The following is a 12,948-nucleotide window of genomic DNA, read 5'->3' as shown; positions in this document are numbered from 1 at the left end:
AATGTAAAGATTTCATTGAGTGTCCTTCCTATCCCGTGCCAGCTACATAATTTGCAGAGTGCTGTGGAAAATTAAAATTGAAGTCCTTTGTTAAAAAAATCAGGAAAACAAGTTTTTTTCTTTCTTCCATTATTGTTGTCTTGATCTGTCCTGGTGGGTTTTTGTCCTCGTTTCTTGCTACTTAGTGTCACATAACCTCAGGCACAGGGATACTCACAGTGCCAGCAGAAACCCTCCCAGTGCCTGGGGCGCTGCCCTCCGACTTGGCTCCTGCCCACCCTGATCCTTCCCCTCCCCTTGCCCAGGCCCCACACCCGGGGCGGAGCACAGCTGTGGTCACTGGGCAGGGATGTGGAAGCAGGCACACGAGAACTGGTCCTGGGAGGAAAAGAGGTGGTGGGAGGTGGACTGTGGGTGAGTTGAGGTCCCAATCTCCAATGTCCCATTGCACTTCAATTAGAAAATATAAATTCAAAGATAAGATTAAAAAAATTTCCAGATGGCGACAACAGAGTATTAAACTCCAAACATGGGATCCCCCTATGGGATGGTTAATTTCGTGTGTCAAGTTGAATGGGCCATGGGATACCTATGAACATCCTTCTGTGCTTCTCTGTGAGGGTATTTCTGGAAGAAATTGACACTTAGATCACGGACTGAGTGAAGCAGATTGCCTTCCCTGATATAGATGGACTTCATCCAGTCAGTTGAACAAAACAAAAAGGCTGAGCCTCCCCCTAAGTAAGAGAGAATTTTTTCCTGCTTTCAGACTCAAACTGAAACATCAGCTCTTCCTAAACCTCAAGCCCGCCAGCTTCAGACTGGAACTTACACCTGGTCCTCAGGCATTCAGACTCAGCCTGCAACTAAACCATCAGCTCTCCTGGACCCAAAGCGTTCCAGCTCACCCGGCAGATCTTGGATTTGCCAGCCTCCATAATCACAAGCTAATTTCTTATAATAAAGCACCGTCTCTTTCTCTATATGCATGTGTACACATCCTACTGGTTCTGTTTCTCTGGGTAACTCCAACTAATACACTTTCGCAGTGCTGGGGCCTTGTGTGACTGTATTGGTCACATATCCATGGAGCTGGCCCTGTTTTTATCTTCCTCACCTGCCACTACATCAGAGAGACAGACAGACAGACAGACAGACAGACAGACAGACAGAAAGACAGAGAGAGAGAGAGAGATTAGTGAAAAAGAAATTGCCTTTGTTTTAATGAGCTATTGGTAAAATCTTGCTGTTGTCATAAAGTGCAAATAAATTTTTATACAAAATGATAAATGTATAGATCCATAAGACAGCTTACAAATGTCTAGTGTCCCAAGACTACACATTGAAACCTACTGTTCTAGAACAATATTCATTTCATATGCTAAAGAGTGAGACTTCAGAAATAATAACTGAACCAAGGTTCGTCCTTTGCCCTCTCCAGCCTGTGCACAGTCAGTGGCACATTTTGTATGCAGGGCCACAAGGCCTTATCACAACCCCTGGGGCCAGACGTCAGAATTCAGAATGATCTTGGATGTTTTTAAAAGTGCTACAGGCCCTGGCCAGGGAGGCTCAGTTGGCTGGAACGTTGTCCTATAACCGAAAGGTGGTGAGTTTGCTTCTCATCGGGGCACATGTCTGGGTCATGGCTTCAATCTCTGGTCCGGGCACATGTGATCCCTGGTCCGGGAGTGTATGGGAGGCAACCAATCAATGTTTCTCTCTCTCCCTTCCTCTCTCCCTGCAAGCAATGAAAAAAAAATGTCCTCAAGTGAGGATTAAAAAAAAACTTTTTAAGCGCTGAATATTATTTGCTCTGCCAGAAGACTCTGGGGAGCACTCTGTACTGAAATACATTAACATTTCTGCAGTAAAATATGTGAGTACTTAACACTAGTTGGTCATAGACAGTAAATAGCCTCATGTCAGTCCAGGTAAGATTTTGCTTTCAAATGAGTTCAGGTAAGGTCAGATTTTGCTGCCAACTGAGTTACCAAAAACTCAGTTTGTAGACCTTTTTGGATTTTGGAAATGCAGGTTAGGGTCAGTGGATCTGTAGTTCCGGTTTCCGTGGTTGGCCTCCCCTGTCATTCCCGTTCTCATTCTGGCTGCAGTGACCTTGAGAACAAAATGAGAGAGGAAAGCTTGCCTGGAGGGAGAGCATCCTGTGATACACAGAAAGGGGTGAGAGGAAGGCTTAGGCTTTAGCCTTGCAATTGCCTTCCCCACCTTTTGGCCCAGATACTTAGAGTACGTGAGCCTAGAAAATGAATCAGAACTGAGGTGCAGGAGACGAAAATCCCCGCAGCCTCCCCTGGAGCTGTTCCCTCCCGCGCTGCAGCACACCCACAGAAACTTCCTCCTGAGGCATCCCAGCGTGGCTGCGGCGCTCAGGGCTGCAGGCTGGGGAAAGCCACGCGCTCTTTAAGGAATGTTCATCTGTGTCAACTGAGTTACACAACTTAGGGAAAGAGCTTCCAGAGACTGTCTCTCACATCCAGTCACAGGTTAATTGTATGGAAGCATTATCTTTAAATACATATATTAATACACTAAATTTAGTTATAAGTGGCTATCACATACACAGATAACTCCCTACCCCCTATTTTCTCGGCATAGCTCTAGTCATGCTCTCAATTCTGTCGGTATCTTAAAATTATTAGCATTTTGTGACACTATCTTGGAAATTCTCAGGTATGCGGTCATGGTGTGAACATTGTTCAAGGTCTTCTTTAGAGGGTGTGATTTTCAAGCAATGGAATGGTGCTCCTGTTAAAGGTAAAGAAGGGCTTTGCCTGCAGGGACCCTCTGCATGGTAGTGCCCTCTTACACATCTTGGAATCTTGCCTTTCCTGAAAGGCCCAAGACCAACGCTACCACATCTACAAAAACCATAAACAGCCCTGGCTGGTGTGACTCAGTGGACTGAGTGCCAGCCTGTGAACCAAAAGGTCACTGGTTTGATTCCTAGTCAGGGCATATGCCTGGGTTGCAGGCCAGGTCCCCAGTTGGGGGCATGCAAAAGATAGCCAATCAATGTATCTCTCACATATCAGTGTTTCTCTTCCTTTCTTCCTCCCTCTCTTCCCCTGTCTCTAAAAATAAATAAGTAAAATGAAAAAATCATTTAAAAAACAAAACAATGAATGAAGTTACTTGGTTCCTCCAGTTGAAAGGGAGTTTACTTACATCTTCTGCGTTCTCACTGAAGTATTCCTGTGCCTCTTATGTAGCATCAATCACTTGTTTATCCTGACAAATTATATCACATCCTTAAATATGACTGTTCTTTCTGGAAGGCACTCATTTTTACATCTGCAACTGCTTCCAGGCTAGAACCTTAAATGGAAGTAAATATACTTAATACTGTTCTCTTTTTTTTAAAGATTTTATTTATTTATTTTTAGAGAAGGAAGGGAGGGAGATAGAAAGAGAGAGAAACATCAATGTGCGGTTGCTGGGGGTCATGGCCTGCAACCCAGGCATGTACCCTGACTGGGAATCGAACCTGCGACATTTTGGTTCGCAGCCCGTGCTCAATCCACCGAGCTACATCGGCCAGGGCAATATTCTTAATAAATGAATGATTTGGATTTAACTTTCCTTGTGTGGCAATTTAGGTTAAAAATTTCTAGTAGTCTAGTATTTTTTCCATGTTTTAGCAAATGCTCCACAAATATATTAGATTGTGTAACCAACTTTGTATTAAACATTTTTCCCTTTGTCACCAATATCTTGTTATGAAATTGCTTGTTATGAATACTTATACACTTAACTTTATCAGTATTTGTTTCCTTAATAGTTCACTAAGAAAATAAGCTCTATCTTAAAAAGGATCTCTGATAGGTTATTGGTGAAACTGAATATCTAATGCATTTATTAAAAGCAAAAATTAGATTACTCATTATTACTCAACATCAGTTACTACTGATTATGCAATAATGAAAGTAAATCTTAAAAGTGAGAGACTTTAAAAGGACTCAGCAAATTAGACTATAAGTGGAATGTGTAAAAGAAGTAGGACTTAGTAACTTTAAGGGTCTCAGCTGTCCCTCTGAACTTAACCAACTGCAGTGTTCAAAACACTAGGGCATGCAAAGGAATGCATGTTATGTTGGTTCACATTAAGTCAGGCCATTGAAGTGCTGAAATTCAACCAGGAAACCTACTCAACCCCCATTGCGGAAAGAAAGAAAGAGAGAAGCAATTTATTCATCACCAGTAACATGATCATTCACTACACTGACATGCTAAGGCAGCACATAATTAAAGACTTGGGCTTTTTGAAATTAGTACATTATCTGTTAGACATGCAGAAAAAGATACTTAATTAGCAAGTAAGGGTGCCAGATAAAATGTGGGATGCCCAGTTACATTTGAATTTTAGAAAAACAACAAATCTTTTTTTTTTTTTAATAAATGTGTCCCAAATGTTTCATGGATAGTTAGGATTGTTACCTCAGTTCTGACTCATCACCTTTTAATGTCATGATTCATTAATTCATTTGCTGATTCAACATCAGTTTACTTAGGGCTTTATTCTGTGCTGAGTGCTGTGTGTAGTACTGACCACACAGTGTTGAGCAAAGCAGACTAATCTAGAAAAGCAAAAAGGCAGTCACTTTATAATGTGATAAATGCCATGATTCACAATTTATTCATTGGAGAGGCAACTAACCCAGCCTTGGATCAGAAAAAGACTCCCAGAAGAAGTTGTATCTAGATCAGGCCAAAGGTAAAAGGTTGAGGAAATAAAGGAAGCTTCTTATCAAAGAGTATTTACCACAAGGGCAAAGCTTGGGGGACAGGAGATATCACAGAGCACTTGAGAAATTGAAACCCCAATAGTTGGTGTGGTTGAACCGTAGACTAGAAGGCTATAAGCGGTGAGACGCGTGATTGGAGAGGTCTGCCATGGCTAACTCACCAGGGGCTTCATTTAAGCTGGACTGAATGGTCCGTGCAGCAAAGCGACAGAGACATATTTGCAAGTCAGAAAGCTCCCTTTGGTGGTGGAAGAGAGAATGGGCTGCAACTGAGGACAGCATTATTGGGGACTTGGGAATGGGTCTGGAGAGAAGCGGATAGATGAAAGGGCTATTCAGGATGTCGCTCCAAAACTGTCTAGTTCTTTTAATGGGTGCGCCATCTTTGAGCCTCTTCTCTACCTTTGCTCTGATGTTGCGTATTACATAACAAGGCCCTGCTGCCTTAGGCTGCCGAGGCAGTTTTGCCTCGGCCATTCTGTCATGCCAGATTCAACCAGAAAGAAATGGGAGTCTCATAAGGGGATGGTGAGCCTGGTGTGTGTAACTGTTTGTGTTAACATGTTTAGTAAAGTGTACATAATTTACCCACAGTGTGGTTTTGATCAGCCTGGAGTTACTGGAGAACCAGCCCAGAAACAGACACTTTGCCAGGGCCATGGATAGGAATGACCTAAGAAGGTCACCAATTATACAAGCTATTCATACAGACAGCTCTTATTAGTAGAGAAACATGTCTTAGCTTTTTCATGAGGATGAGCTATACCCAGCCGTGAAGAAAGAAGTCATTCAAAAAGGGAATCAGGAAGAAAAGCCAATGATATGTAAAGGAAGCCAGACCAGTGATAAATGTGGGTAAATGAGAAATGAGAAGATACAAACAATGTCATCACCTAATGCACAGCCATAGTTATTCTTTTTTGAAAGTTGACTATGGCCCTGGCTGGAGTGGCTCAGTGGACTGAGCACCAGACTGTGAACCAGAAGGTCACTGGTTTGATTCCCAGTCAGGGCACATGCCTGGGTTGTGGGTCAGGTCCAACTGGGGGCCTGTGAGAGGCAACCAATGGATCAGTGTATCTCTTGCACACTGATGTTCTCTCCCTCTCTTTCTCCATTCCCTCCCCTCTCTCTAAAAGTAAATAAATAAAATCTTAAAAAAAAAACCAGTTGAGTATGGGCCATGAACTAATTTAGTATACTACATATGCATGATCTCATCTAAGTCCCACAAATGTGGTAAGGAATTAATCATTGTTCCTATGTTCCAGATAAGAAAAATTGTGGCTCAGCATGTTTAACCCTGCCTAGATCGCACAGCATGTAACTACTGGAACCAACACTTGCACCCCAGGTTTTCTACCTTGAAAAGACCATTGTGCTGTTCATAGCCTCTGCTATGGCATAAAAGAAAAGATACTTGCCTGATGAAGAGCCAACCTGGCGTTTCTGAAGCACCACCTTTCCATGCTGAACAGGACAACCAGGACAACTCATAGGCACCATTAAGTTTATGGAATCCTGGGACCTCCCTTGCTGGGAGGTCCGAAAGCATCCATGCATAGAACTGACAAGGTTAACAGAGACAAGTTCTACAATCTGTGCAGAGGTTATTCAAAGACTCTGTGTACCTATCTATTACTTTTTACATGAGGAATGATGATGTAGCCGGCAAAATAAACATTTGAGATAAATATTTAGAAAACAGCAACACTCATTTGGATCTATGTTCACCGAGGCCAAGCCATGTCAGACTACCCTCATTTCCACTGTGTCTGCGATAGTCTGTTGAACTAACAGATCAGGGGAATTCCACAAAAATACTTGATCTTGATTACATCAAATGTCTTAGAAAAATGTTTTATATCAGTGTGAATCAGTGTGAGAATGCTAAGCTGAATGCTATTTCAACTGAATAGAGATGTGGCGACTTAAACAATTATACCCTAAAAAGATTAATGTTTTCTTGGTTATATCAAGTGACATATTAAAAGGCCTCATACTTAAAATTGTCTTTTTTAATATGTTTTTGATGACTTGGAGAATGTGATCTATCTTCTGATCTTCAGCTTGGTAATGAAATCATTACTAAAAATCTTCACGTGGATGTCCAAAGCAACTCGGCCTAAAATGTCCAAAACTGACCTCATCATCCTCTCTTCCAGACTGGCCACTCACTACTCTTTCCCAACTCAGTTAATGGCCTACCATGAAAATTATGGGAAAAATAATTACATCTCCTTTGAAGTAAATTGTTAAGGAGTTTTCAGAGAAAAGGTGTCTTTTTTTTTTCAGTGAAAAACACACGATGCTAGGTAGACAGAGCCACAGGTGTCCGCCACGATCAAGACACATCTGTCCACTCAAATCAGCGAGAGAGTAAGTCCTCTTAGACTGTTCTCCCTCTCACACTCCCTTAGCCAATCAGCCAGCAAGTCCCTGAATACATTAAATTGGTCCCCTCCAATTTTTTCTAACTATACTTCCCTTTCTTACTTCAGATCCTCCTCATTTCTTGCCTGGAAAATTGGCGGTAGTTTTACCTGGGGGCACTGTCTTCCGCTTTCACCATCTTCCTGTAACCATCAGAATGAACTCCCTAAAACACAAATATAGTCCCTCTTTCAAAAATCTCCATCACCCAAAGAATAAAGTTCCAAACATAACATATAACGCAAGTTCCTTCCTAACTACATTGATGCCACTTTTACAGTCTCATCTCCACTGACTCTTAACTTACTCATGTTCTAGGATTTAAACTTGCTTCTTCAGAAATCCGCCCACATAGTTCACCCAGCAATTATAAGAAACATCTGCTTAACTGTAGAGCTTTGGAAATTAGCAAGAGAATTCTAAAGACCTCCTTGTTCAGCTGTTAATGGGGACATGTTCGTGCACAGATTCTAAGAAGGAAGTGATAGAGAGACACTCTAGTTCACCCTCCCTTTACTCGTATAGGGGAGATATTGAGTCCAACAAAACAAAGGGATTTTATCCATCTGCTGATGAGCACGAGCCCAAGTCTTCTGATTTCCATTCCATTTCCCCAAACTGAGTGAAAACAGTTCCTAGAAACAGGAGAGCCAACAAGGGAGGAAGGGAATATAGCCATGGGGAAAAAGATCCAGGAAAGCATGCGGAAGTGCCTTCATTTTCCCAAATCACCCCTCACCCCAAAATGTGAACGTAAATAAGACAAGCTTCTGAAGGCTAGGGGGAGGAGAGGTGCTGCACGCAGGAGGTGGAAGCATAAGAAACGAAGAAAAGGACCAATGGCCAGTTTAAGAAATTATCTCCTCAACATGGGGTGAGTTCCGGCCAGAAATAAAGGGCCCAGATGGTTTTAATGACCAAGCCCTGCCTCTTGCCTTTCATCTGACTACAGCGGGAACCGCCATGGGTAATGGGCCATATCCTGTCAGTGGTCTGCCTCGCATGCTCTCACTGGTGCCTTGGAAGTTTTTCAGTGAGTCTGGGATACTCTCCCATTCCCTAAACCTCACACCACGAAGCCTGGAGTTTATCCACTCCCAGGATGGCTCCAGTATTCAGGACTGCAGTGGAATTTGTAAGATGAATAAACCTCAATCTTAGAGGTTCTTTGGGTCCTATTATTTACTTTAAAATAGAATGCATGTTGGGATATGATTTCTGGATTATCTCAACCTCCTTGATAAAGCAAGAATTGTTAACGGTTATGAGAAATACAAAACTACCAATCAATGTGTGGCCAAAAAGAATACTTTGAAATACATTTGACTCTGAGGAAAATAATTGATAAAATTCATGTAGGAATGATTCTCCTCTCTTTCTCTCTTGTTCTCTTCTCCCAACAAAAGTTGAAATATTAAGAGACCCCACTGTTAGAATTACCTACAGATACCAACATACTCACAACATTTTTACTGCATAATAGCAAAGCAGAAAAGTAACTCCAGCAGTTCTGCAGTGAATCAATGGCCTTCCCTGGACTCATCCAAACTCCTTTTCTGACACTTGAGTCCATACCAGTATCATGAGATCCCAGACCATGTTCTTCTTTTTATTATTTTGGAAAGAATGACTAATCCCTGTATACTATTCTTGGACTCTGTTATTTTGGCCAACTTAGGAAGAATAGACTAATACTAATAATATCCAACGTTTACAGCACTTTCACAGTTTACAAGGCCTTTTTCCATTTAATCCTCGCATCAGTTCCCTGATGAAGGGACTTGCCTGGGCTCACCCATCACTAAGTGTCAGAGCAAGGAAACAAGCAGAGGTCTTCTGAATCTACCTTCAGTTTCAACTGCACCAGACAGGGTAAGAGTGGCAGAAGTTGTCACTAACAACCTTCATATACCAATGGTGTCAAACCATAGTTTGTTGTTGTTGTTGCTCTTGTCACAGCAGTGTGGGTGACTGGGGCCGGGGATTCTGCCCCATATAGTCGTGCAGAGACCCATGTTCCTTCTACATGTGTGTTACTATCTTCCACACATGGTGTCCAAAGCCACTTACAGGAGTGTCCAACATTTTGGCATCTCTGGGCCACACTGGACAACATTAAATACACACATTAAATACACCAACACTAACAAAAACTGATGAGCAAAAAAAGGCCTTCAGTAAATTTACAATTTTGTGTTGAACCGTATTCATAGCCATTCTGGGTCACATGTGGTCCATGGGCCACAGGTTGGGCACCCCTGTAAGGTGGCAGATCACACACAGGAGATTTTTACCAGCCAGGCCTGGAAGTGGCCCACATCACTTTGGCTCAGGTTCTTTTGGCCAGAATGCCGTCTCAGCAAGGGAGGCCCAGATGTAATTCAACTCTTTGTCCAGCTCCACAAGCCTCAGGAAGTGGATTTGAGAGCTTTGCCCTAAGTGCTTTGGTTCACAAGCCTCCACCAGGTCCCTGCTGCTGGGGAAGCCATGTGGATCAATTGCTGGAAGTTATTTTTCTTTCTCATCCAGCGCCTTTCTCTTGCTTTAAACTCCCAGATTATTTGCATATCCCTATTCACTATTAACCCTTTCTTGGGTGCTGTTTTGAGAGTTATTCTGTTCCCATTTTCTTTTAATTTTTCACCTGTGTATTTGTCTTTCCCTCCATGACACATAAACTCTTTAAAGGCGAAAATGTGTCTAGTATCGCAATCCTATGAGATACATCTCCTCCACCCTCCCTTATCAACCCTCCACTTACCTGCATCCACATAAACTCAGTTTGCCGGATTGTGTACAAGATGCTGTGCTTGATACCACGAGGAGAAACAAAGAGGAATTAGGCAAGAGTCTTAAGAAGTTTATAAAACAAGACTAAATGTGAAAGCGCAATAAGAAATATAGAAACACAGTGCTGAGGAAACGGAGGGAAGAGACTGACTCTGAACTGAGGGGAAGGGGAATGGAAAAGACCTCATTGAAGAAGAAATACTAGTTGTCGCTAACACACTGAATTTCAGGAACTGGCATTAAAGTGCCTTACAGCCATCGAAACAACCTTATGAGGCAGAACTATTACTGTTCCCATTAGCCAGACAGAGAGGGAGAATATGCTCTAAAGGACATTACTGGGACAATTGATGAAATGTGAATATGGACTCCAGACTGAACAGATACTAGTACTCTATGAACACCAACTTTCTTGATGTTGATGATTGTCTGTGGTTATATAGCATGTCCTTGCTAACAGGAAAGCCACTCTGAACTATTCAGGAATATTGTAAACTCACTTTTAAATATTATAGAAAACAGTAACAACTCTGTGTATGTGTAGAGGAAGAGGGGAGAGAGAATGATAAAAGAAATGCAGCAAAATGTTAGCCATTGTTAAATGTGGGTGACGGGAGGTTTTGTACTACTCTTGACATTTTCTGCAGGTTTGAAATTACTTTCATGGGAAAGGTAAAAGAAAATAAAAGGAACATTGGCACAGAGCGATGAGAGGACAGCCCAGCCCAAACAGCTTAGAAGGACAGGGTCTCGCCCGGAATTCACAGTTTCGCCCCCAGGCAAGGTGAGGGACACGCGGATCTCGCCACCTCCGGCCCGCGCTGCCCACCTGCCACACGGCAGCAGCCAGGGCCAATGAGGCGCCTCCGCTGACCAGGGAAGGCCCACCCCTCGGGGGCACCCGGCGGCCTGCCTGGCAGACACCCTCCCCGCCCCCGCCCCCGCCCCCGCCCCCCGGCCGGGAAGCACCGCCTCGCCGCCGGGGCGTGGGCCAGGGTGGGAGCGGGGTAAAGATGACGCACCCCGGAGCGCAGGGTGGCGTCTGCCCGCGGGGCGCGCTCCCACCTCCCGGAAGCGGAAGCGGAAGCGGAGGCCGCGGAAAAACTCAACGGGAGAGTGGTCCCGCGTGCTGAGTGGGTGCACACGCCTGACAGCTTGCGTTTCAGGCAGTAAAACATCACCTCCCGTTGCTCCACATCTTCCCTGGCCTCGCTTCGCGTTCCCCCCACCCTCGCTGCCTGGGGTTCGCGCGGACACGGGAGGCGGCAGCTCTCCTTCCATCCTCGCCCTGGGACTCTGTCCTGGGGCGGGAGGGCTAGAAAAACCACGCTCGACCTCCCCCTCAATGCGAGCCGGCTCGGACAGCCAGGAAATTGAGATAAAGGCAGGACCAGGAGAAGGAGCAGCCTTCAAGAAGTGTGCACATAACCGTAAACAGTTTGGTGGGGCAGGTGGGTGGTAATGGGGGTGCAGGGAATGGAATACGGATGTAATGAAAGATGATGGGCTTGAATGCCTGCTCTAGCTGTCTAGGTTAGACATTTCTGTAGGCACAAGTATGAGCCAACAGGACTTTGGAGGTAGGATGTATAAAGTAATAACAACAACTAATGTTAATTAAGCCCTTACTATTTGCTAACCTTTACACTAAGCATTTTTCATAAGTTATTGTATTTAATCCTATGAAATTTGGTACTGTTATTGTATTTAATCCTAACAATGATTCTGTGAAATTTGGTACTGTTATCATTCCCTAAGACTTAGAAAAATTAATAAACTTGTTCAAGGTCACACAGATTTTGAACCCAAAAATGCCATGCTCTGACACCAGAGCTGGGATTAGGAACATGATTTGTGGGAAGTGTGAAGGCCAGATTGGTGGCTGAAAATATTAGAGATAGGGCTGCTCTTAGTTAAATGATCTTTCTAATTTATGCAAAAAAGAAGATGGGAAAATGTGCAACGCAGCTCCCCTTTCCCACATACACTTATTTCAGTGTATTCATTCAAGAGAATAGTTGCAGCATGATGGTAACAGATCTTAAAGCTGGGGATGAGGCAGTGAATGACAGACATTCCTCCCCTCCTGGAACTTGCAGGTTAGAGGGAGAGACAGAAATTAATAAAAGAGTCACATATATATTGTTGCAAACTGCCAGGTCTCTGAAGGAAAAGCACAGGGTGTGAAAACGGCGTGTTCCAGAGAGATGATCTAGTTTGGCAGCCATGCATCCCACTTTGAAAAAGAATCTTTGTGGTGAGGGTGTGGGTAGCTGATGAAAAGTGGCCAACCAGTGGAAACGGTGTGTTTTAAGGTTTTTGAAACTTAGAAGTCTGTAACTAAGCTCCTGATTCCTTCCCTAACCCTAAACTCCTCCAGCAACCCTCAGCTCAGTTAATGGATATGCCATTTTCCACCCTGGGTCAGGCCAAAATACTGTAATCAAGTTTGACTCCTCTTTTTTTTTTTTCTCATTACTTAGATGGAATTTATCAGAAAACACTGCTGGCTTCATCTCTAAGACACATACAGTGTCCATAGTGTCCTGTCACTTCTTACCATCACCGCCGCTACCACCCTGCTTACAGGCATCACTGTTACTCAATGGGAATTATTGCACTTGCCTCCTTGGCTGGCCTCCTTACTTCCACTCTTGTTCCCTACAGACTCATCTCAACAGTGATGTTAAAACATCAATTACAATCACATCATATCACCTGTGCTCCAAAACCTCTACCAACTTTCCATCTCTTTCAGAGGACAGTCTAAAGCCACAAGGTTCTTTGAGACCTAAGGCTCTTCCCTAACCTCTCTGCTCACCTCTTGGGCAGTTTCCTACAGATACTCTCTGCCTCTTCTCCAGCCACACTGGCCTGCGTGCTCTTCCTTAAATACCCCAGACCTACTTCCTCCTTAGGGCTATTCCTTCTGCCTGGAAATTGTCGCCTCTACTCCTAC

At 43.6% G+C, this 12,948-nt stretch overlaps 1 protein-coding gene across 1 annotated transcript in view; it reads left to right on the top strand.

Annotated features, from left to right (window-relative positions):
- LOC123830753 (40S ribosomal protein S14-like) overlaps positions 1 to 2,428 on the top strand; it is a 47,758-nt gene extending 45,330 nt beyond the window's left edge. The window contains 1 exon segment of the mRNA XM_045857277.1: positions 2,242 to 2,428. Coding sequence (XP_045713233.1) covers positions 2,242 to 2,428 — 187 coding nt within the window.
- The last annotated feature ends 10,520 nt before the right edge of the window (positions 2,429 to 12,948 follow it).

Source organism: Phyllostomus hastatus, unplaced genomic scaffold (assembly GCF_019186645.2).
Source record: "Phyllostomus hastatus isolate PE091 unplaced genomic scaffold, TTU_PhHast_1.1 phas_scaffold_129, whole genome shotgun sequence".
In the NCBI taxonomy this organism is placed as follows: domain Eukaryota; kingdom Metazoa; phylum Chordata; class Mammalia; order Chiroptera; family Phyllostomidae; genus Phyllostomus; species Phyllostomus hastatus.
The sequence above is the reverse complement of the archived record's forward strand: the minus strand, read 5'-3'. Positions and strand labels throughout refer to the sequence as shown.